This window comes from Bufo gargarizans, chromosome 3, assembly GCF_014858855.1.
Source record: "Bufo gargarizans isolate SCDJY-AF-19 chromosome 3, ASM1485885v1, whole genome shotgun sequence".
Taxonomy (NCBI): Eukaryota; Metazoa; Chordata; class Amphibia; order Anura; family Bufonidae; genus Bufo; species Bufo gargarizans.
The window spans coordinates 29,793,874-29,820,073 of record NC_058082.1 but is presented as its reverse complement, the minus strand read 5'-3'; the positions used below and the strand labels follow the sequence as shown (position 1 = coordinate 29,820,073).

At 52.2% G+C, this 26,200-nt stretch overlaps 1 protein-coding gene across 1 annotated transcript in view; it reads right to left on the bottom strand.

Annotated features, from left to right (window-relative positions):
- The window catches only part of CEP295 (centrosomal protein 295), a 78,037-nt gene that overhangs the window by 6,164 nt on the left and 45,673 nt on the right, over positions 1-26,200 (bottom strand). Inside the window, exons 20-27 of the mRNA XM_044284634.1 lie at positions 24,434-24,637; positions 15,325-15,479; positions 15,109-15,232; positions 5,943-6,097; positions 5,727-5,850; positions 2,253-2,812; positions 472-603; positions 66-162 (exon numbers count right to left, since the gene is read on the bottom strand). Of these exons, the coding sequence (XP_044140569.1) occupies positions 66-162; positions 472-603; positions 2,253-2,812; positions 5,727-5,850; positions 5,943-6,097; positions 15,109-15,232; positions 15,325-15,479; positions 24,434-24,637 (1,551 nt within the window). The remainder of the gene's footprint in view (positions 1-65; positions 163-471; positions 604-2,252; positions 2,813-5,726; positions 5,851-5,942; positions 6,098-15,108; positions 15,233-15,324; positions 15,480-24,433; positions 24,638-26,200) is intronic.

The following is a 26,200-nucleotide window of genomic DNA, read 5'->3' as shown; positions in this document are numbered from 1 at the left end:
GGGAGGGAATACCCCTGTACAACCTGTGGTCCTGAAATCTCTTGGGACAGTATTTGGTTGGTTACCTGTCAAGTGCTGGGATAAAGACCCTTCTGCTGAAGACTGGTCCGGCACATGAAAGCCTGAAGAGTCCACCTCTGGGTGAAGAGGGTGAAAGGTGCTCTGTCAGAAGAGAAGAAGGAGGCTCATCAGATATGACATACTACTAGTTACAAGGCCAGAGTCAGATGGCGGTATGTTACGTCCATCTGCACAATGGACTGCGCACGGACCCATAGTAGAGGTGCAATCCAGACATACATGCGGAGCAGGGCATGCACTACTTTGGTCACGGTCTTGTCAGACCTAAAGACCACTGTCTGCTGTGGTCGCCAGGTCTATGTGCTAGGTCAGACCTAGGGACCTCGCTGAACCCTGCCTAATAACAACAAGTTGAAGCTTGAAATATCTTCTGACATGTCAGATTTTTACCTGAGAAGTTTTCCCACCCTGGTGGTCCGCGGTCTGGGTGAGCGGAGGCTCGGAGAAGACGATGCTGCTGTCATTCAGGCTGAGCAGAGTGAGATCGGGCTCTTCCAGGATTCCTCGCATCGACTCAGAGTCCTAACAAACACACAGGGACAAATATACTCACATTATGTACAGGGGTAGGCGCACTTAAAGGGGTTGTCCCATCTGGACATTTATGTTATATCAACAGGAGAGGCCATAAAATGTCTGATAGGTGCAGGTCCCACATCTGGGATATTCTCCCATCTCAAGAACAGGACCCGATTGCGAAAGGAGAGCACACTGTGCATGCGCTGCATCCTCTCCATTCTCAGATATGGGACTTCTCAGAACAGCTGAGTGCAAGCACTTGGCTGTTTTTGAAAGTCCCACAGCAGTGAATGGAAAGGACGCAGCACATGCGCAGACACTCCTCTATGGGACTTCCGAAAATAGCCAAGAGCTCAACTATTTTCGGAAGTCCCATAGCAGTGAATGGAGAAAGTCACACATGGACAACTTGCTCTCCATTCACAGCTGGGCCCCATTCTAGAGATAGTACTGGTTCCCAGTGGTTGGACCAGCACCAATCGGACCATTTATGGCATATCCTATCGATGTAACAAATTTCCAGATGGGACAACCTTTATCTTCAGACCTTTTTACAATGATTTTTTTAAAATTATAAATCGTATTGATCATAAGTCTACCATTTTCCTTCTGCGGAGCGTACAAAACTCCCTCACCTAGCTGCTGGTGCTCCTGAGTCTGACATAAATCATCAGGACACTGCTCCTGTTGCCCATGTCTCTCCCTGGTCTTCCCCTCCCTTCTATCAGGGTTAGGGCTCATGCACACTGTATGTATTTTGCGATCCACAAAAAATACGGATGAGGTCTGAGTGCATTCCGTATTTTGAGGAATGGAACAGCCGGCCCATAATAGAAAAGTCCTATCCTTTTCCGTAATGCGGACAGTGATAGGACATGTTCTATTTTTTTTGAGGAACGGAAATATGGACATACAGAAACGGAATGCACACGGAGTAACTTCTGTTTTTTTTGCAGACCTATTGAAATGAATGCGCCGCATCAGAATCCTTTGCTACGCCTCCGGCTCTCCCTCACTCCCCCCTCCTTCTTTAACATATCGCGCGTGCGAACAGCCCTGTGCCTGATGCGCCCGTGCGGACTTCTCCGTTCGGCTTCATGGAGCGAAGTGCGCATGCGCTGGGAATTCGCTCAACCTCCCGATGACCTGAAGGCTGGCGCCAGTGTTCAGGTCATCGGGAGGTTGAGCGAAGTGCCGGCGCATGCGCACTTCGCTCCATGAAGCCAAACGGAGAAGTCCGCACGGGCGCATCAGGCACAGGGCTGTTCGCACGCGCGATATGTTAAAGAAGGAGGGGGGAGTGAGGGAGAGCCGGAGGCGTAGCAAAGGATTCTGATGCGGCGCTGATGTCATAAAAAAGGAGGAGCAGGGCACGAACGGCGGCGGGTGCGGGCGGCATCTGGGAGACATGAGCATCCCCTTGGGCACCTTAGTTGGATGAATGACAGGTTAGTTATAACGTTTTTTAGACAAAATGAACCTACAGATTTCAGTTATAAGACCACATTAGGAATCACTAAAGCTCCATGAACATAACCATATTTTTAAATGGAGGGGCAAAAAACTGGTGACAGAATCCCTTTAAAAATAAAAGCAAAGAAACAAAATGTGGATAAAAAGTAAAAATCAACGTTTAAAAAAAATGTACACACCCAAGTATGAATAAAGCTCTGCAAAGAACCAGCTGAAGACCCAATAGTCAAGCTAGACAAGGACTGAAGAGAGGATCTGGAGTGAGATGTGAGGCTCATGTTCTCAGATCTTGGGGTCTGATCTGATGGCTGTGAAGGAACTTGACTAGCGCCTTCCTCGGGATCTTGAGGGACATCATGATCTGTGTTCACATCTTCACGTCCAGCAGGGAGCTCCTCGAAATGGACGCTTTTATTACTATTCCTCTCCAAGATGTCTGAGATTGGATGTTCGGACAGTTCAGAATCATTTACCGTCGTCTGTGCAGCCACAAGTGCATGGAAAGATCCGCTGTCCTCTGCTGCACTTGTCAGGATGGTAGAGGAGTGCCGACCAGTGAAAGGTCTGTGACTGGCATCATGAGACGCTGCATCAAAAGACTGCAAGACGCCATGCTGGAAAGGAGTTTCCTGGTCCTGTTCCTGACAAGAATCTCCACCGGGCGGATCTTCATGGCGGCTCAGATTTGGCTCATTAAGGGTGCACTCCGGGTGTAATGGGAGGAAAGATCCAGAAAAATCTTAGAAAACAAAAAACAAAACATTATACATGAGTCAGGCTTGTGAAGGACCCTTTAGTCAAATAAAAAAAATTCCATGACGACATGTAAGATAGAGAAGGCATCTACACCATCGGCAGCGTTCACACTAGACTGTGGAATGACTGACCAACAAAAATATTGTCCTCTATTTGGCTACAAGCAGCCACCACTAGAGCTTACTGTATCGTTATACCATAAAAGGGGGGTATATATATATATATATATATATTATATATACACACACATACATACACACACACACACCACAGGTCTGAATGGTCAGCAGATGATGGCGCCATAGATCAGAAGTAATTGGTGTTTATCACTCATCCTCCCCAGCTCTATGCTGCACCATTGTATTGATCCTGGGCAGAGCTTTCCCCGGGTGGGGTTGCCACATAAATGGAAATCCACTTCCCATGATTCTTCTCCCCTTCTTTACACTAGTGTCCATGTCCGTCTATTACGATTCCTAAGGCAGTTATGTAATCACACACAGTCTGCTGTTCTATGGCACACTGACTCTGTATTATCTGCTACCCAGCACGTTAAACGTGATCCCTCCGGAGACCAGAAGGGAGGGAGCTAGGAGCAGTGACCCTAAGAGGCATATGATGTGTGACCTCTCATATCAGGGTGGAGAAGAGGTGACCCCCACAAGCTCAGACTACATTGTACAAGCAGGAGACAAACGCTAGGAGCATGGTCACATACCACAGCTGCGTCTGAGACTGGCTTACAGACATCTCTCAGCTATAGACTGATAACCCATTTGCACATGATGTAGTAAACCTCTGGGACTGAATGTGTAGGCAGCAGAGCTCCAGGCCGAGAGAAACAAAAAATGTATTGGGCTCTAAAAACTTGGAAGACAAATTGCATTTATTTGGTTGCATTTGTGCCCACATTAGTCTTTACCGAGAGCCGTGACAAGTGACAATATGTAGATGGCGGATGGCTAACCCTTCACCATATTTGGATTTTCCCAAGAGGAATTTATGGTCCATTAGCAAATTTTAGCATGGCCCCGATTGGTGTTTAAAGGGGGTTTTCAGGATAAGAAAAAACATGGCTTCTTTTTCCAAAAAATAAAGCCACAAAGTCCTCCTTTGCATCTCCTGTGGGAAAGACAAATTTTCACAAGACAGGTATCATTTTAAGGATCAACCCTACAAGACAGAATGCCCGGTTTAATAGGGTCAATCCTGCTGACGGGTGCCCTTTCATTACTGTACAGCAAATAGTTGTGCAGCTAATAACCTTTAGAGTTGCCATTGTTCAATACGGTCAGGATTTATGCTTGCTGCCAGTGAATAGAAACAAGCTTGTTTACCGTCAGTGGCTACAAAACCCATTCTGACCATTTCCATCCGACACTGGAGCACAGCTTGGTGCAGTCCGTTAGAGAGAACTTGTAACAACCCATTCACCCGAGTCAGTTGGGTTTTAAGCCTCTACACATTTACATTCACTGACAGCAAGCAGAAAAACTTAGGATGAGCTCAGATCAAGTGTATGACCCTCACATGTTAAATGATCAGGAAATTATACAGGTCATCACTGCTCAGAAGGACATCATACAAGCCTCCAACACACAGACACACACTTAGGGTCTTTTCACACTTCGCCTTTTGTGTCGGTTTATCGTAAGCGTCAGGAAAAGTCTCAGAGCATCCGTCAACCGCGCCTCCTGCACCTTAATTGACAGGGTATGGCAATGTAAATGTGATCACACCTGACCCTGTCAAAGTGCAGAGGGCGCAGCAGTTGCAGAGAGCAGGGCCTCCAGGTGTAATGGTAACGCCCCTGTTGCTCCTAGAGGCTCATTTGCATATAGTAAAACATGTTTCTCAGCAATGCGGGCACATATGAACATGGGACCAACACAGATGTCTTCAGCTGCCAAGTGCACATGTAACAGGTCAACCAGTGTCATAGGGACATATGCCCTTTAAATGAACCCATAAGAAGGATGTCACCGAGTGATACCACAGTGATCCCCCATATTCAGCCATTAACAAAAACAACAAAAAAAAAAAAAACTGCCACATGGTGTAAGTTTTTCCCCCGCACACCTCTGTACAGAACTGCGCTATTCATTTCAGTAAAAAAAAAAATGGCAACCCCGCTGGATACAGCTGAACGGAGGCCAAAAGAACGCTGGAGGTGTAATGGGGGCCTTTGGGTCCATTTATTGGATGCGTCCGAAGCTTTCCCAGAGTATATGATAAACGGACGCAAAAGACAAAGTGTGAGAAGAGCCTTAATTATGACCAACCGCTCATTCATAGGTGGACACACAGGCAAACAAGGACAAGGTGAGCTCAGGTCAAGTGTAGAAAACTTCATTGCATGAAATGCTCATGACAGCTGTATGTTCATCACTGCTCATCTCCTGCCTTACACACGTCACCCGCAGCAGCACACCCCACATCCCGGCCCCTCACCCGCAGCACACCCCACATTCCGGCCCCTCACCCGCAGCACACCCCACATTCCGGCCCCTCACCCGCAGCACACCCCACATCCTGGCCCCTCACCCGCAGCACACCCCACATCCCGGCCCCTCACCCGCAGCACACCCCACATCCCGGCCCCTCACCCGCAGCACACCCCGCATCCCAGCCCCTCACCCGCAGCACACCCCGCATCCCGGCCCCTCACCCGCAGCACACCCCGCATCCCGGCCCCTCACCCGCAGCACACCCCACATCCCGGCCCCTCACCCGCAGCACACCCCGCATCCCGGCCCCTCAGCACAACCCACATCCCGACCCCTCAGCACACCCCACATCCCGGCCCCTCACCCGCAGCACACCCCACATCCCGGCCCCTCAGCCGCAGCACACCCCACATCCCGGCCCCTCACCCGCAGCACTCCCCGCATCCTCACCTGCTTCGTTCTGCCTCCTAGGTGAACTTCTCCTGATGTTCAGTGAGTGGAATAAGCCGACAGAGGAGCTCAGAGCCGGCGTGCTATGTGTTACTGCAGGGCTTCTTCTGGTGTTACTGGAGCTCTGGAACAAGCAGAGAATGCAATGAACTGACTTGGATGAGACGTAAATTAAATGGCTGATATGTTCAGGCCATAACCTGACAGAAATGGTACCCGACTCCGATCCTGCATGTTCTGTGGGCTCCTGGTGGCATCGGATCGGGCGCAGGATGAAGTGGAGATATTGAAGTCAGGGTTTGGATCCAGAGAGTGAAATGTATACGAGAGGTGGTTATCAGAAGCTGTAACATCAGTAGCAACTTCAGGAGCTGGGAAAAGTGAGGGGAAAGGGTTAATGATAGTCTTCATACATGGCCAGTGACAATGGATCCATGCGTAGATATCAATGCACAAAGTAAAAACCCACAAAACCCTGGCTCTGACTAGTATCACCTTGTAGATGCCCTCATGTAGTTGATGTACCAGGCACCAATCACAACCACTAAAAAAAACCCCGCTAATGTGAGCCAGGCCAGATCCTGGACATCCCTGGAGACTTCCTGGATGAAGGATAGACAAATATAGAAGGTTCTGGATAAATCACTGCATCCACTGTTGCCTTGCCTTCATTTTGTGAGCTAAATAAGAGCCAGATGTCTTCCTGTCTCCTCCTATTCCCTTATGTTTATTTCATTGAAACGTTGAGAATCTGCAGCTGCATCTCCCTCCTCCCTGTACTTTTCACACCGTTTTACATTAGATGGATTTTTTGACGACTGAAGAAAATGCTGAATATTTTACGCAGAGATCCTACAAGCAGAGAACTGAAGGCTGCTGGTAGGTGAAGAAGATGACACTTTATCTTTATTTGTCTTCCCCATTCTTGTGGACAATGAGGTACACTTATTTTTTATAAAGTGAAGGCATATAACTGGGATATTCCATCACTTTATAATTGTGAGGTCCAACCTCTGAGAACGAAGAGGAAAAAGCACTGGTGCAGCGCTGTGTCCCCTTTGCCGATCTTCTCCTGTACAGCGAAGCCCCGACCACCGGCTGTGCACAGGACTGATGTTCCAGCACCCTTCTCAGCTTAGAGGCCAGGAGCGCCATTGTGCAGGGAAAATGTAGAAGGGGACACAGTGCTAAATCTGTGCTCTCTCCAGAAGGACATAACTGGATTTTTGTACTTGCCGTAAAATTATTTTCTCGTAGGATGCATTGGGGGACACAGCACCATGGGTATATGCCCAGCTACCACTAGGAGGCACTAGATATAAAAAAAAGGTTGGCTCTGCCCAGGTGGGCTATACCCTCTCCACAAGCACTAGGCTATCCAGTTTGTACCAAAAGCAGTAGGAGAGAGAAACAAAAGCGAAGAACCAACATGTCCTGGACCAGGAAACAGCAGCCCGATGACAGGGAGAGTAAGTAAAAACAGAGGGTGGGATCTGTGTCCCCCAATGCATCCTACGAGAAAAGGATTTTACGGTAAGTACAAAAATCAATTTTTCTCGTAGGATGCATTGGGGGACACAGCACCATGGGACGTCCTAAAGCAGTCCTCGAGAGTGGGATTGAAACCTCATGCAAAAAGAAGGATGCACAGGTGCAGAAGAAACATGTGACCCAACAGGACCAGAAGAGACCCTAGCATGAAATGGTTCCAAAGAAAAGGGAGACCATGAAGATCACAAGGACAGGTGCCTGGGAAACAAGGCCTGCAAGAAGGAACACGGGAACACCCAGCTCCACCCAAGGTGGGAAACAATAGAACGCTAGAGGATAAGGGACAGGGCCAGATGTCCCGCGTGAGAGGTTGACAAGAGTGCACCAGAGAGCCAGAGAAAGGCTCTAGAAGAAACAGGGCTCCCCCTGAGTAAAGAGGAGAGTAGCATAGCAACATCTGTTGGAAACAACCTAGCGCTCTGCATATATAAGGAATCTCCATGGGGAGAAGCCCTAAGAGGGCAGACCCATCAAGACAAAATATGGTGCCTGGCAGGAGATAAAATGCCTGGAAAAAAGGCGGAAGCAGTCCTCAACCAAAGACTACAACTTTAAGTTGTCTCAGACCAAAAAACTGCCTGTCCGTGGCCACCACATGTAAGGGCCAGGGTAGAGAGGAAACAAAGAAGCACTGGAGGCTAAACGCTTGAGAGAAATCATAAAGACTCACAAGGGAAGGGAGCGAGCCTCCTTTCATAGCAAGGAAGGGGGGGGAAAGAGAAACACCCAAGAGAAGGTGGAAAACTCTTACTGCCAGAAAACCAGCCAACCCCCAGAGGAGGGGGGTCTTAGGTAATGGTCAGGAGAAAAGACCTGCTTCCCATACAGAGTAGGCGAAGAGCAAGCCTCTGGAAGACATAATATTGCTGTGAAATGTAAGACCATGGAAATCCTTAGATACATAAAGCCACAGGGAAAAAAGGAACTAGTCGCAGGCCCTGGAAATACAAGCGGAGAACCACTGGTATGAGAGAGATTGGAGTAGAAGGAGAGGACTCCAAACAGCCTAAGGAGGAACAGTTCTCCAACGAGGGAAAGCTCCGTCCCAAAAGTGACCATAAGATGTACACTGCAAACCATAGCACTAAACAACTAGATACCAGGTACTTGACCTGGGGGGATGGGAAGAGATGTTAGAATCTCAAGAAGACAACAACAACCTTTGAGGACCCAGGAGGGAAAAATGAGCAAACCGGGCCCAAAGAAGCAGCTGTCATACAGATCCTGTGTGGTCAAAAGCCATGGGTAGCTTCCCCAGAAGGGAGCTGCCAACTAGATGGTCTAGGAAGGAGTGGAGTCAGGGACCCCAAGCAGGATTACCTGGACAGGGACTCAAGAAGGGTCCAAAGGACCGGACCACCTAAGGACAACAATAGCCAGAAAAACAAGGAAATAACATCGGCCACGGGTGACCAACCATCCCAAGTGTAGTGACCAGCCAACTGTATAACACTGTCCCAGAAGGGGCAAGTAGAGCAGTAAAAGACTTGCCAAACAACCATATTCCAGAAGGATGCAGAAGTCAGTCGGAGAAGCCTGCGAGACTACATAGCCATGTAGAAACCAGCCACCAGCAGACCACAATGAAACCCCCATGGAAGGTGGAAAGAACTGACAGGGGCAGACAATGGCCAGGTCCAGAGAACAGCCCCTCTGTCATGTAGCACAACTAATCAGAAAACATAAGGGAGTACCAAGAACACCCGGACCATGGAAGTGGTACGGGACCACGTCCGATACCAGAGCAAGCCGCGGAGAAGTCCACCCGCCAGCAGGAGACGCATGTCATGTACCACCCAGAAGGATTCTGCATGGTAGAGGACATCCAGTGACCTAAAACTGCAGTGGCGGCTGGTGCTCACAACGCTGCGTACCCTTGCAGGAAAGAACATCCCGTGGAGATCCCTGTACTCTGCCAGGACTGTGCCATGTAACTCTGAAAAGAAAGCAGAGGAGCAGTAACAACAACGCGAGTACTCTATCATGAAATGGGGTAACGCGGCGGTGCAGCATGCAGCAGTGCTTTACAGGGTTGACAAAGACCAATCCTAGCATGCCAGCCAACAACCTGCCAACGGAGGGAGAGCAAACTTCTGGTGCACAACAGGACTGGGAAGTCTTGTTAAATAGTGCGTCAGGCAATGAAGTAAAAATCATTCCTAGTACAGAGGCAAAGAGAAGACTAGAGGGCCTGGTCCAGGAGGAACTGCACCTGGTGTCAGATCTGACAGGCCAGCAATATACTGAAACTAACAAAGCAACTCTTCTCCGCACAGGAAGGGGGGAGACATATGGATACCAGGCATGCAATATATGCTAGAAGCAGAACATAGTGATGAATACAGCATCAGGAGATGAAACATCACTCCACGTGAATGGGGGCCACATGATTGCCCATCTCAGATCAGAGCCAGGGAAGAGAGAAATACGCCCAGTAATGTAAGCGCCACATGGGCCGCCAATTGTACCAATAGGGCTTAGCTCCTGGAGATACTGCAAATACTCCGCCTGTAATAGGAGTAATGAGGCTGCACGGTGCTCATCATAATGAGTGGAACACAGCTAGGGCATTGGAAATGCAACAGTATATGGAGGCCGTACAGGTACTCTACCTAATAAGAGAGAAATACAGCTGTGAAATGCAGACTTAAACCAGACAGGAGTAAAGGGTACAGCATCTGGAGATGGCACAGGTACTCCACGTCAGAGGGGAGCGATGCCTGCGTGGCACGCATTAAACCAGAGAAGTGCAAGAAGATGGCCACTTTCCTAGTACCAAGGAATCTCCAGGATGCATGGTGCTCAAAAGAACCAGAGAAGAGTAACTACTATAGCAAATCTGGAGATGGTACAGGTACTCTACCTCTAAAGGGAGCAATGTGGCAGCTTGGTGCACACTAGGACCAGGCATAAGATAATGGTACAGCCTCTGGAGATGGAGCAACAGAGAACCAAACAGGTGTACTGACTACAGCGTCTGAAGATGGTACAAATACTCTACCTATGAAGGGAGTAACGTAGCTGCCGGGATACGGCTGCGTAGTGTACTGTAAAGGCCACAGGCACTCACTCTGGTGAACCAGGGCTCCCTCTGTATATATTGTTGCGTGTTGCACACTAGCACCAGAATGGCTGTTTTGGCTACAGCGCCTGGCGGGAACACTCTCCGACTAGGAGGGTGTGAAGAATATAGCCCCTGGTACGGAGAAATAGCTGCAGTGCTGGGTACAGCATTTGGCAGTGATACAAGTACCCCCCTGTTAAGGGGGAGGCGTATGTACCTGGGACACCACGTGGCGGGTTGCTTACCTTGTGCGGCCAGGGGAGTGCCATCCGAAAGTCCACTAGAGGGGATACCAACCCTGGAGAGGAGAGGTTCCTCAGCGGACATTTGTTTTTAACCACACAGAGGGAATCTGTCTGGTGGAAGACCGCCTGTTGCTCTGTTACAGAGAGAGAATCTGAGCAGAGGTGTCCCCCGAGGCAGCGGATGGAATAGCAGGGAAGGATTTGTCACCAGCCTCAGACCATGAGGATAGATGTGACAACCCGAGGTAGTCAGCGGGACCTAGTAGAGTGTGCCCCATCTGCAAAAGGATTCCTGGGAGGGCAGAAGTGGTCGCAAGTTTGGGCAGGCAATCGGTGCAGCGACTCTGCCATAGATTTGGAGAGTCGGACAGGGAAGAGGTCCAGTCAGGAGAGACCGACACAGAAGTGGGTCAGGGTGACATGACCCACACAGAATTAGGTCAAGGCGACATGAGGGCTGGGGTGGGGGTACCGGTCACAAACAGGGACAGGAAAACCACGTAAGTGGTGTCTTTATGACCCGTGCACGGACGTCACCCCAGAGCAGACAATACTAGAGGTCAGTTACCTCATGGGGGAAGATTTAACATAATACTGAACGGTCCGTTCCCCTCAGAGCAGTCCGACTGCCAGAGAAACACAATCACTGGAGGGGACTCAGGGAAGCCGAGGGGGAGGCTGGGAAGGGAAGAAACGCCAGCCAGAGGCCGTCTTACCAGACCCCAGGTGCTGACTCCGGAAGAGGTGCTGCAGCAGCTTCAGAGGGGACCAGGGAGGTTGAAGGAGAGATAACAAGATGGAGGCATCTTCTTCCAGGCATAGGGAAGAGGCTCTGCCCCCCCCCCCCCCCCAACAGAAAAGCCAGCGCCTTGCCAAGATAGGAAGAGAAGGTAGCGCCCCCGCCCCCCAGAAGCTGGGAGGGGTCAATGAGGAAGCCCGGGAAACCAAGGAGGGGGCAGGAGAGCGCGGCCTAGCTGGCCCAGAAGCCAGGGCCTTGATTTATGATGTGGCCGGGGCTTATCGCGGCCGACCGGGGGCCCTCCGGACAACAAAAAATAAGGTGAGGAGGGAGAGGAAGAGGAGCGACGACCGGGGAGGGGAGAAATGAGGCAAAGGAAGCACCCGGGGCCCTTGGACCCGGGAGAAAACGCTGCCTAGTCCCGGCAAAAGCTGGGGACTTAAGTAGCTGGTATGGGAGCCTGGAGGGAACTAACCTGGGGACCCCAGAGCCTTGGGGCAGGACAGGAACGGGGGAAGATACTCACCGTCGGACGTCTTCGGGCGCCGCAGGGTGACCCCATCGGCAGACTCAACACAGGGACCGTGGGAATGCCGGCACGCCACTGCAGATGCAGTAATGGGGGACTGGGTGACTGGCGATGGTACCCGAGGACGCGCCCGCAAAGGGGGGGGGGGCAACTAAAGTGGAAATCCACGATGGAGTCCCCTCCTGCAGCAGGCAGAGACCTGCAGAAGAGAGAAAAAAAAAAAAGAATAAAAATAAAACAATTAAAAAGCAGCAAGACTTGCGGGAAAAGAGCAGGTCATGTCTGCCTCCTATGGACACTAGACTAAGACTGAATAACCTAGTGCTGTGGAGAGGGTATAGCCCACCTGGACGGAGCCCACCTTTTTGATGTCTAGTGCCTCCTAGTGGTAGCTGGGCATATACCCATGGTGCATACACACCACAAGTCTGAATGGTCAGCAGATGATGGCGCCATAGATCAGAAGTAATTGGTGTTTATCACTCATCCTCCCCAGCTCTATGCTGCACCATTGTATTGATCCTGGCCAGAGCTTTCCCTGAGTGGGATTGCCACATAAATGGAAATCCACTTGCCACGATTCTTCTCCCCTTCTTTACACTAGTGTCCATGTCCGTCTATTACGATTCCTACGGCAGTTATGTAATCACACACAGTCTGCTGTTCTATGGCACACTGACTCTGTATTATCAGCTACCCAGCACGTTAAACGTGATCCCTCCGGAGACCAGAAGGGAGGGAGCTAGGAGCAGTGACCCTAAGAGGCATATGATGTGTGACCTCTCATATCAGGGTGGAGAAGAGGTGACCCCCACAAGTTCAGACTACATTGTACAAGCAGGAGACAAACGCTAGGAGCATGGTCACATACCACAGCTGCGTCTGAGACTGGCTTACAGACATCTCTCAGCTATAGACTGTGAGAACCCATTTGCACATAATGTAGTAAACCTCTGGGACTGAATGTGTAGGCAGCAGAGCGCCAGGCCGAGAGAAACAAAAAATGTATTGGGCTCTAAAAACTTGGAAGACAAAAGGCATTTATGTTGTCGCATTTGTGCCCACATTAGTCTTTACCGAGAGCCGTGACAAGTGACAATATGTAGATGGCGGATGGCTAACCCTTCACCATATTTTGGATTTTCCCAAGAGGAATTTATGGTCAATTAGCAAATTTTAACATGGCCCCGATTGGTGTTTAAGGGTTTTCAGGATAAGAAAAAACATGGCTTCTTTTTCCCAAAAATAAAGCCACAATGGCCACCTTTGCATCTCCTGTGGGAAAGACAAATTTTCACAAGACAGGTATCATTTTAAGGATCAACCCTACAAGACAGAATGCCCGGTTTAATAGGGTCAATCCTGCTGACGGGTGCCCTTTCATTACTGTACAGCAAATAGTTTTGCAGCTAATAACCTTTAGAGTTGCCATTGTTCAATACGGTCAGGATTTATGCTTGCTGCCAGTGAATAGAAACAAGCTTGTTTACCGCCAGTGGCTACAAAACCCATTCTGACCATTTCCATCCGACACTGGAGCACAGCTTGGTGCAGTCCGTTAGAGAGAACTTGTAACAACCCATTCACCCGAGTCAGTTGGGTTTTAAGCCTCTACACATTTCCATTCACTGACAGCAAGCAGAAAAACTTAGTATGAGCTCAGATCAAGTGTATGACCCTCACATGTTAAATGATCAGGAAATTATACAGGTCATCACTGCTCAGAAGGACATCATACAAGCCTCCAACACACAGACACACACTTAGGGTCTTTTCACACTTTGCCTTTTGCGTCGGTTTATCGTAAGCGTCAGGAAAAGTCTCAGAGCATCCGTCAACCGCGCCTCCTGCACCTTGATTGACAGGGTATGGCAATGTAAATGTGATCACACCTGACCCTGTCAAAGTGCAGAGGGCACAGGAGTTGCAGAGAGCAGGGCCTCCAGGTGTAATGGTAACGCCCCTGTTGCTCCTAGAGGCTCATTTGCATATAGTAAAACATAATTTTTCTCCCTTCTGCCTTCAGCTGCCAAGTGCACATGTAACAGGTCAGACAGTGTCATAGGTACAAAACTGCTGACAGATGCCCTTTAAATTAACCCATAAGAAGGATGTCACCAAGTGATACCACAGTGATCCCCCATATTCAGCCATTAACAACAAAAACAAAAAAAGCCACATGGTGTAAGGGCTGTTTCACAGTTGTCACTGTGATAAAGTTGTCACTGTGATTTCGTAGTAAAGAGGTCACAGAGAGGCGCGGAGCATTGTCAGTCATGTTACTGCTCCGTGCCTCTGCTGTCCGCATCGGGTCTTGGCTGTCATTCACGCAGCGGATGTCACGCACGGCATCCGCTCGTGTGAAACAGCCCTAAGTTTTTTTTACCGCACACCTCTGCATAGAACTGCGCTATTCATTTTAGTAAAAAATTGGCAACCCCGCTGGAGGTGTAATGGGAGCCTTTGGGTCCATTTAATGGATGCATCAGAAGCTTTCCCAGAGGATATGATAAATGGACGCAAAAGACAAAGTATGAGAAGAGCCTTAATTATGACCAACCGCTCATTCCTAGGTGGACACACAGGCAAACAAGGACAAGGTGAGCTCAGGTCAAGTGTAGAAAACTTCATTGCATGAAATGCTCATGACAGCTGTATGTTCATCACTGCTCATCTCCTGCCTTACACACGTCACCCGCAGCACACCCCACATCCCGGCCCCTCAGCCGCAGCACACCCCACATCCCGGCCCCTCAGCCGCAGCACACCCCGCATCCCAGCCCCTCAGCCGCAGCACACCCCGCATACCGGCCCCTCAGCCGCAGCACACCCCGCATCCCGGCCCCTCAGCCGCAGCACACCCCACATCCCGGCCCCTCAGCCGCAGCACACCCCACATCCCGGCCCCTCAGCCGCAGCACACCCCACATCCCGGCCCCTCAGCCGCAGCACACCCCGCATCCCGGCCCCTCAGCACACCCCACATCCCGGCCCCTCAGCACACCCCACATCCCGGCCCCTCAGCCGCAGCACACCCCGCATCCCGGCCCCTCAGCACACCACACATCCCGGCCCCTCAGCCGCAGCACACCCCGCATCCCGGCCCCTCAGCACACCCCACATCCCGGCCCCTCAGCCGCAGCACACCCCACATCCCGGCCCCTCAGCCGCAGCACACCCCACATCCCGGCCCCTCAGCCGCAGCACACCCCACATTCTCGGCCCCTCAGCCGCAGCACTCCCCGCATCCTCACCTGCTTCGTTCTGCCTCCTAGGTGAACTTCTCCTGATGTTCAGTGAGTGGAATAAGCCGACAGAGGAGCTCAGAGCCGGCGTGCTGTGTGTTACTGCAGGGCTTCCTCTGGTGTTACTGGAGCTCTGGAACAAGCAGAGAATGCAATGAACTGACTTGGATGAGACGTAAATTAAATGGCTGATATGTTCAGGCCATAACCTGACAGAAATGGTACCTGACTCCGATCCTGCATGTTCTGTGGGCTCCTGGTGGCATCGGATCGGGCGCAGGATGAAGTGGAGATATCGAAGTCATGTTTTGGATCCAGAGAGTGAAATGTATACGAGAGGTGGTTATCAGAAGCTGTAACATCAGTAGCAACTTCAGGAGCTGGAAAAAGTGAGGGGAAAGGGTTAATGATCGTCTTCATACATGGCCAGTGACAATGGATCCATGCGTAGATATCAATGTCCAAAGTAAAAACCCACAAAACCCTGGCTCTGACTAGTATCACCTTGTAGATGCCCTCATGTAGTTGATGTACCAGGCACCAATCGCAACCACTAAAAGAGCCCCCGCTAATGTGAGCCAGGCCGGATCCTGGACATCCCTGGAGACTCCCTGGATGAAGGATAGACAAATATAGAAGGTTCTGGATAAATCACTGCATCCACTGTTGCCTTGCCTTCATTTTGTGAGCTAAATAAGAGCCAGATGTCTTCCCGTCTCCCCCAATTCCCTTATGTTTATTTCATTTAAACATTGAGAATCTGCAGCTGCATCTCCCTCCTCCCTGTACTTTTCACACCGTTTTACATTAGATGGATTTTTTGACGACCGAAGAAAATGCAGAATATTTTACGCAGAGATCCTACAAGCAGAGAAGAGAACTGAAGGCTGCTGGTAGGTGAAGAAGATGACACTTTATCTTTATTTGTCTTCCCCATTCTTGTGGACAATGAGGTACACTTCTTTTTATAAAGTGAAGGCATATAACTGGGATATTCCATCACTTTATAATTGTGAGGGTCCAACCTCTGAGAACGAAGAGGAAAAAGCACTGGTGCAGCGCTGTGTCCCCTTTGCCGATCTTCTCCTGTACAGCGAAGCCCCGACCACCGGCTGTGCACAGGACTGATGTTCCAGCACCCTTCTCAGCTTAGAGGCCAGGAGCGCCATTGTGCAGGGAAAATGTAGAAGGGGACACAGTGGTAAATCCGTGCCCTGTCCAGAAGGACATGTATATCGATATGTGTGTGTGTATGTTCCGGGATCACTCAAAAACGCAACCATCGATTTCAATGAAACTTGGTATACACATCCCTTACTACCTGGAAAGAAATCTTGTGGGGGGAGGGGTCTCCGCTCTCTAGGACGTACCGTTCCTGAGATATTCCCAAAAAATTACCTCCATTAGCCAATACAAACCTGCAAGGCTTTCTCTTCATATCCCAACTGCCATACACTGTCACATGACCCTTATCAGCCAATAGAAGCTCGCAGGCCCCTAGTCTCCACATACACACAGTTTTAATCCAGGTTTCATAACAACCCAGCCATTTTTCTTCACTGCTGTAGGTCAGCTTTAAATGGGCAGGGCGCTATGGATGACACTGTTCAGGTCCATTCACACATCCGCAAATGGGTCCGCATCCGTTCCGCAATATCGGGGACGGGGTCGGACCTATTTATTCTCAATGGGGCAGGAATGGATGCGGAGACTATGTGCTCTCAGCATCCACATGTCCGAAGCGCGGCCCCGAACTTCCAGGCTGCGGCTTCGCAAAAAAATAGAACATGTCCTATTCTTGTCCGCAATTGCGGACTAGAATAGGCAGTTCTATGGGGGGTGCCGGCCAGGTGTATTGCGGATCCGCAATACACTACGGACGTGTGAATGGACCCTTCAGGGAGTGGAGTGCTGTGGAGGTGACAGTTCAGGGGGCAGGTAGGGTGGCTATTCAGGCCACCCTCAAAAGAGGGACTTAAAAACTCAGCCCCCAGGTCCGGTTAGGTCACGCCCCCTCCCACTTCGCAGCTGACAGGGATTGAAATAAGAAGCCTGGTCACATGACCGTTATCAGCCAAACGAAGCTGGCAGGCCCTTAGTCTCCACATACACACAGTTTTACTCCAGGTTTCCATAACAACCCAGCCATTTTTCTTCACTGCTGCAGGTCAGCTTTAAATGGGCAGGGCAATGTGGATGACACTGTTAAAAGGAGTGGAGATCTCAGTTCAGGGGCAGGTAGGGTGGCCTGAAGACGGACTTAAAAACCCAGCCCCCAGGTCCCGCTAAGCCACACCCCCCTTCTCCCTCCGCAGCCGATGGGGATTGAACAAATTAAAAGGTAAAAATCAACTTCTGTCAGTTGCAGGGGAGGGACGGTGACTTTCTCCCTACAGCTCACGCTCAGACAGCACAGTGCTTCTGCCTGAGAGTGAGCTGTTAAAAAGGACATTGTGTCAGTCCAGGTCCTGCGCCGGACGGAGGACAGGGAGTCAAAGTTGAATTGTCCTGCCTAAAACTGGACCTCTGCCTACCCTAGGGGCAGGCTGCTGTGGAGGTCACAGTTAAGGGGACGGGGTGTTGTGGAAATCACTGTGAAGGAAATGGGGTACTGTGGAGGTCACTAATAAAGGGGCGGCCGCTGTGGAGGTCACTGTTAAGGGGGCAGGATGCTGTCGAGGTCACTGATAAGGGGGAAGGATGCTGTGAAGGTCACTGTTAAAGGGGCAGGCGCGGTGGAGGTCTCAGTTAAGGGGGCGGTCCACTATGGAAGTCAGTGTTAAGGGGCGGGGTCCTGTAGAGATCACCGTTAAGGGGGCAGGTTATTGTGGAAATCACTGTTAACGAGACGGGTACTGTGGAGGTCACTAATAAAGGGGAGGCCGCTGGCTGTGGAGGTCACTGTTAAAGGGGAGGGTGCTGTGGATGTTACTGTTAAGGGGGCAGGCCGATGTGGAGGTCACTGTTAAGGGGGCGGGGTACTGTAGCTGTCACTGTGGATACTGTCCATGTCTTAACGACACACACAAACATTAAATGAAATAGATGAAACGTGCGAAGTCGGGTCCTTCTGCTAGTTACAGTATAATCATAAAATTGATGACATATCCTAGTGCTGTGCCATCCATTTTCAAGATGGTGAAAAACGAGATTTTTGTGAACTCACCTTGTAAAATCTCTTTCTCGCTTTATTCATTGGGGGACACAGGACCATGGGTATAGCTTGCTGCTGCCACTAGGAGGCGACACTAGGCTGAAAGCTGTTTGCTCCTCCCCTGCAGGCTATACCCCCTCCAGCCTGGAGAGAGCATATCAGTTTGTGCTTCAGCAGTAGGAGAAACATACCGAAACAAAACAAAACAGGAAGACCACAGTCCAACCAAACAACCGAACCTGACCTCAGTCCCAACCGGTAACTTGGACCACTGGTCTCAGTAGAAACCAACAACAATGGGTGGGTGCTGTGTCCCCCAATGAATAAAGCGAGAAAGAGATTTTACAAGGTGAGTTCACAAAAATCTCGTTTTCTCGCTCATATCATTGGGGGACACAGGACCATGGGACGTCCTAAAGCAGTCCCCAGGGTGGGAAAACCGCTGACTCCACCTCCAAGTCGAGCCACTACACTGCGGCCTGTAAGATCCTACGGCCAAGAGCAGCATCCGCCGATGCGAACGAATGCACCTTGTAGAACTTGGTGAAGGTGTGCAACGAAGACCAAGTCGCTGCCTTACACAATTGAGACGCCGAAGCGTGGTGAAAGTGTGCCCAAGAAGCCCCGACCGCCCTGGTCGAGTGAGCCGTGACGCCAGGCGGAGGAACCCTGCCTTTGGAGCGGTAGGCCTCGTGAATGGCCGATCTAATCCACCGAGCAATCGCCACCTTGGATGCCGCCAAACCCTTCCGAGGACCCTCCGGAACTAGGAACAGAGAGTCCGCTCGCCGAAAGGAGGCTACCGCGGCCAGGTAGACCCGTAAGGCCCGCACCACATCCAGACGATGAAGCGCCACTTCCCTAGGATGAGAAGGTTTAGGGCAAAGCGAGGGGAGGACAATGTCTTCATTGACATGGAACGCCGACACCACCTTCGGCAGAAACGACGGCACCGTCCGGAGCACCACCTTATCCTGATGGAACACCAAGAAAGGCTCCTTGCACGACAGTGCCGCCAGTTCCGACACCCGACGGATGGACGTAATGGCAACCAGGAATGCCACCTTCCATGACAACATGCGGAGGGAGACTTCCCTCAGGGGTTCAAACGGCCCGGACTGAAATGCCACCAGCACCAAATTCAGGTCCCAGGAATGCAACGGCGGCCGATATGGAACCGCGGTGTGCGCAACACCCTGCATGAAGGTCTTGACGGGCCCCAGCACTGCCAGCGTACGCTGGAAAAAAATGGAAGGGGCCGAAACCTGCCCCTTCAGCGAACTTAGGGACAGACCCAGCTCCAAACCTGCTTGAAGAAAGGCCAACACCGTAGGGAGGGAAAAACTCCTGGAGGGGAGGTCCTTGTCCTCACAGAATTTCAAGAACGACCTCCACGTACGATAGTAGATCCTCGCCGAGGAGGGCTTCCGAGCCCTAATCATCGTTCGAACGACCGCATCCGAGAAACCCCTGTTCTTCAGCAGGAAGGTTTCAACAGCCACGCCGTCAAACGCAGCGTATGTAAACCCTGGTGGAAGACTGGGCCCTGCGAGAGCAGGTCGGGCCTGAGTGGAAGAGGCCACGGCGCGTCCCCCAGGAGCAGAACGAGCTCCGAGTACCAAGCTCGGCGCGGCCAGTCCGGGGCAATCAGGAGCGTTTGAACACCCTCCATCCTGATTCTGCGAAGAATCCGCGGTAGGAGCGGCAGTGGCGGGAATACATACAGAAAATTGAAGTCGCCCCACGGTGCCACGAGTGCGTCTACGTCGTAGGCCATCGGATCCCTTGCGCGAGACAGGAAGCACGGGAGTTTGTGATTCAACCGAGATGCCATTAGGTCCACTTCCGGGCGACCCCACCGGAGGCAAAGGTCCTCGAACACCTCCGGGTGGAGAGCCCACTCCCCCGCATCCACCGTCGTTCGGCTGAGGAAATCCGCCGTCCAATTGTCCACGCCTGGGATGAAGACCGCCGAGACCATCGGGACATGGGCTTCCGCCCACTGCAGAATCCTCGCGGCCTCGTCCATCACCGGTCCGCTGCGCGTCCCCCCCTGGTGATTGATGTAGGCGACCGCTGTGGCGTTGTCCGACTGTATCCTGACCGGACGGCCCCGCAAATCGGTGGTCCAATGGCAAAGGGAGAGGTAGATGGCCCGGAGCTCCAGGATATTGATGGGTAGTCTGGACTCCGACAGAGACCAGACACCTTGGGCCGTCCGAGTACCGAAGACCCCTCCCCAACCGCGGAGGCTGGCGTCGGTCGTAATCACCGTCCATGACACCGGCAGGAACGACTTCCCTGAGGACAGGTTGTCCGGAATCATCCACCAGGCGAGAGCCTCGCGAACGGGCTGAGGCAGCGAGATCCTGAGGTCCAGTGAATCCCGGGACTTGTCCCAGGAGGACAGGATGAGCCGCTGAAACACCCTGGTGTGGAACTGGGCGAACGGTACCGCCTCGAATGAGGCCACCATCAGCCCCAGAACTCGCATGCAGTTGCGAATCGATACCTTGCGATGCCGGTTGAGCAGAACCACTGCCTTCTGAATGCCCAATCTCTTGTCCAGAGGGAGACGGACCACGGCGGCCTCGGAATCCAACGTCATACCCAGGAACCTGATCCGAGTGGTCGGAAACAGGCATGACTTCCTTCGGTTGAGAATCCAGCCGAAGCGAGTGAGCGTGCTCATCGTAATCCGAAGGCTGTCTGCGCATTGCGGCGCTGACGGGGCTTTGACTAAGATGTCGTCCAGGTATGGGAGAAGGGTAATGCCCCTGGACCGCAGAATCCCCAGAAGTGGTGCCAGAACCTTCGTGAACACCCGCGGGGCCGTCGCCAGACCGAATGGTAGCGCGACGAATTGGAAGTGATCCGACTGGATGGCAAATCGGAGGAAACGTTGGTGCATGGTAGCAATAGGTATGTGGAGATACGCATCCTGTACGTCCAAAGACGCCATGTGCTCCCCCTGCACCAACGAGGCTACAACGGAACGAAGGGATTCCATTCTGAACCTCTGAACCCGCAGATAGCGATTCAGAAGCTTGAGGTCCAGCACCGGTCTCACATCGCCCTCCTTCTTGGGGACCACAAACAGGTTGGAATAAAAACCTGTGAAACGCTCTTCTGGAGGTACCGGAGAAATAACCCCCCGCAGAAGTAAGGACTGGACGGCGTTCAAGAAAGCCGCGGCCCGGACGGGATCCCTGGGAGGCTGGGAAGGGAAGAAACGGTTGGGGGGAAGGGACCTGAATTCTATTTTGTAGCCCGAGGAAACTACCTCGAGCGCCCATGCGTCCGGAATGTGGGCGTGCCAAATGTCCTGGAACAGGAGAAGGCGCCCCCCCACCTGAGAAGGTGGGGACAAACCTTCATGCGGAAGGCTGCTTACCTGGCGCTGTGCGAGGTTGCTGGGCCCGTGGACGCCAAGCCTGCTGGGGCTTAAAGGATGGGCCCTTCCGCCGATCCTGGTTGGGTGGTCCCGCCGCGGAGGTGGGGGCTGAACGGGTGCCCGAGAAGCGGCGAAAGGACTGGAAGCGTGAGGACGCAGGCCTGGACTGAAAAGGCCGCTTCGCTTTGGGTTGGGGCAGATGGGTGCTTTTGCCACCCGTAGCTTCTGAGATTATGACATCCAGTTTCGGCCCGAAAAGCCGAGCCCCAGAAAACGGAAGCTTTAGGAGAGAACGTTTAGAGGAAGAATCAGCCTTCCAGGCCTTGAGCCATAACTCCCTGCGTACCGAGGTGGCGAGAGCTGAGGCACGAGCGACCATCGATCCAGCATCCAGTGCCGCTTCACAGATATATTTTCCCGCATGTGAAATTTGGAGCGCAGACAATTCGAGCTCAGCAGGCGGGAGGTTGGACAAAATGTCCTGACTTAACCGGACGGACCACTCCGAAACCGCCTTGGCTACCCAGGCGGATGCAAAAATCGGACGCAGCGCCGAACCGCTCGCCGTAAAGATTGACTTGGAGAGCGACTCTACGCGACGGTCCACCGGGTCCTGGAGTGACGAACCATCCGCTACCGGAATGGTCGTAGATTTTGCCAGTCGAGCCACCGGCGGATCCACCTTCGGCGGGGAGGACCACAGTTCCACTGTCTCGCGTGGAAAGGGGTAGAGAAGGTCCAGGCGCTTTGGGATAACAAAACGCAAACCTGGCTGGTCCCAAGCCTTGTTAACCACAATAGAAAAATCCTCGTGCAACGGGAAAGCCTTAGGAGTCTGTTTCGCACGCAGAAACGACACCCCTTGTTGGCTAGTGGAGGGAAGATCCTCCTGAACCCGGAAGGTATCCCTTATTGCCGAAATCAGGCTATCCACCATGGAAGCAATCTGAGAAGAGTGCTCCAGATCCATATCCGCATCAGAATCCCCGAGCTCACCCTCTGACAGTGCGTCGCCTAGCAGGGAGGACGCCTGTGACTGGGATCCAGTAGCAGGGGGGGATGCAGAGGCGTCAGAGGAGGAACGGTTACCTGCTCTGGGACGCTTACTAGGAGGTCTGCCTCTGGTTTGCGTGCAATGCGGGAGCGCGGATTGCACCGGTGGCGATTTATCTACCAAACGACCCAACAGAGAAAGGGTGGAATGGGAAACCTTAGAGAGGTCCTCCACTGCCCGAGACAGGGACCTTGCCCAGTCTGGTTCCCCCTGAACAGGGCGATCTAAGGCTTCTGTGGGCTGCAGTGTTCTAGGGGGATTGCTCTGCGCGGGCTTCTGACAAGCCGAGCACAGTGAGAGTGACTGGCCCCGAGGGAATTTGGCTGAACACACTGAACAGGCATAGTGAGTGGTCACACAGGTTGCCTGAGGGGGGTCAGTGGCTGGGTCAGACATGGTTTGATATCCTGCTGAACGGGGTATCTATCTCCTACCAGAGTGGAGCGGGAGCCAAGGTCCTGTGTCCACCACGCTGCGCTGAGAGGAAGAGGAAGTTTCAGCAGGGCGGGAGAATAAGCCACGCCCCCTGACAGCCCGGGAGCGGCAGGATAACGAAGAGGGCCGCAAGCGCCGCCCACCCCTGTGCACGTGACCGCAGCTGCGGCCAGCGTGCCTAAGTCCCCGATAATATGGCTGCTCAGAAGGGGCCGCTTCGCTGCAGCAGAGGGGAAGAGCCCGACACCGCCGTGCGGCCGCGAAGATCCCGGCGCGCCGCGAATGGCGCATCTGCCCTGCGCAGTGCCGTCTGCGACCGCACGGAAGACGCTGCCGTGCGCGATGCAGCGGCGAAGAACAGAGGGAGACGGAGCGTACAGATCCGCGACAGGTGCCGGCGGAACTCACCGGGTGCGGGAGCGCGGGCGGGCGGGCAGGCAGACGGGCGGGCGGGCAGGCAGACGGGCGGGCGGGCGCTCAGGGGCACTGGTGCCGTGCAGTACGGCACGCTGTTATACTGTGAGTGGGGGGGGAGGCTAGGGGAGACGAGTCACTTACCTATCTTCATCTGTAGACTTCACCCTCAGTTGAAACACCAGCAGGACCACCCTACGACCGCTGGCACAAGGCAACAGGGGTCCGGGCAGAAGAGGGCTGAAGAAAGGGTAGTCCTGTAGCTGGGGGGAAGCAGGGGAGCGAGGCTGCCCTGGTCCGCTTTTTCTTCTTGGGGCGGCAAGGCGGTGGACGAGGTACACCGGCCCGCCTCCCGGGGGTGCAGGGACGCAAGCGACCCTGGACCCCCCATCCGGATTCTGGAAAAAATAAAAAATAAAATAATCAAAGTGCCACCCTGCAAAGCAGGGAGGTCTGCCTCCTACGACACTAAGCTAAAAACTGATATGCTCTCTCCAGGCTGGAGGGGGTATAGCCTGCAGGGGAGGAGCAAACAGCTTTCAGCCTAGTGTCGCCTCCTAGTGGCAGCAGCAAGCTATACCCATGGTCCTGTGTCCCCCAATGATATGAGCGAGAAATTCCCTTTAACTTGCATCCCGCTAAAATCTCTCCCAGACATCAGGTGCGGCAGGGCAGCCTTACTATAAGGCATCCTCTCCAGAATACAAAACTGGAGAACCTCAATGACCAGATGTGAAGCTCGGTCAGGGATGTACTACGGCTGCCAGGCCACGTTCACCTGAACACAATTTCTGTCCATACTAAGCTCAGCTAGAACCACCTACTGACGTTTCCCAGTGGACAATACCTCCGTGTCCTCCTGTCTCATATAGAAGTTACTTACAGTGAAAACTCAAGTTTCTTTCTAGAGAAGCGCTGAGCTCTTTGGTGTATTTCTCTATGATCTGCTGGATGTGGCTGTGATTTTCCGCCGGACTGAAGCAATGACTCCATGTTGTTGGAGGAGGGATCCCGGATGTAGTGGCTGATGGACTGGAGACGCTGGCTTTAGTTTCCTCAATGGCAGAATAGTAGTCCGATAGGAAATCTTAGAAAATATAGAAAAAAATATTATATTTCCATACTAAATATCTGCAGTACACAGCTCCCCTGCCTCCGATGCTTGGTCTTCCTGTGCAGGGCGACCTATTTCAATGGATGTCAATGCCTGAGAGGAGCTTGTGGGATCTCGGAAAGCTTTCATGAAGAGGATGGGAAGGATAACTGTGTGCGGGTGCTGGGAATGGAAACACTGGTGCAGCCTATGGATAAAGCAGCTCTGCCGGGTATACTGCAGGCGCCCACGTTTATTGCGGTTTATTTCATTTACTTACACATTACACTTCTTGTTCCATATTAAATCATTACTTGACCCTGCTGTCTGCTGAGCATCAGCCCCGAACTGAATAACAACTAAGTTCACAGTTTAAGGGTCCATTCTCACGTCCGTGAATGTGTCCGCACCCGTTCCGCAATGGGGCAGGAATGTATGCGGACAGCACACCGTGTGATGTCCGCATCTCCGGAGCGCGCCCCCGATCTTCCGGTCCGCGGCTCCGGAAACAAAATAGAACATGTTCTATTCTTGTCCACAATTTAGTTCTATGGGGTGCTGGCAGGGTGTATTGTGGATCCGCAATACACTACGGACGTGTGAATGGACCCTTAGAAAGAAAAATGTAGATCTATAGGCTTGGGGAAAGGGAGGCACAGATAATTAAGAGGGGATCTGGACATCCACTGCAGGAGACACTGGAGGATGGTTATTACTAGAGGGCCCCATCCAGGACAGCAGCTCCTCAGTTTTCACCTGCAAAGCGGCGCTGCCGGTTACGGGTTGAGCAACGAACCGCACACACTTGAACAGAGTGAAGCACTGTAGCAGAAAACTAGATTTTTGTACTTACCTTAAAATCTGTTTCTCTTCCGTTCATTGGGGGACATAGGCTTGACCATGGGTATAGCAGTTGTCACTAGGAGACGGACACCAAGCACAAAAGGTGTGAGCTCCTCACTTCAGCTATACCCTTCCTAGAGGGACCAAGCTGAATCAGTTTAGCCTGTAAACGAGAGAATGGGTGGGAGCTATGTCCCCCCCAATGAACAGAAGAGAAACAGATTTTACGGTAAGTACAAATATCTAGTTTTCTCATCCGTATCACTGAAACACTAGGGCATCGCACGCCAGGGCACTGGGATCCCTGGACCGCTCAACGAAGTTCTAGACCTTGTGGTTGGAGCAGGAGACCATGAGAACCCCATCATTCGTAGATGGCTAGAAAGAAACACCTGCGGGTGAAGAGCCGATTCGCCGGGATTGAGACGCTCCCGGCTGAGGAAGTCGGCAATCCAGTTGTCGACGCCAGGGATGTGAACTGCCGACAGAGCCGGAACATGGCTCTCCGCCCAGCTGAGAATCAGAGCAGTTTCCTCCATGGCTGCCGGGCTCCTGGTGCCGCACTGGTGATTGAGGTATGCCACAGCCGTGGAGTTGTCGGACTGAACTTGAACCAGACGTCCCCGGAGATGGTCGGTCCAATGTAGTAGAGATGAATCGCTCTCAATTCCAGGATGTTGATTGGGAGGGAGCGCTCCTCGCGTTACCACACGC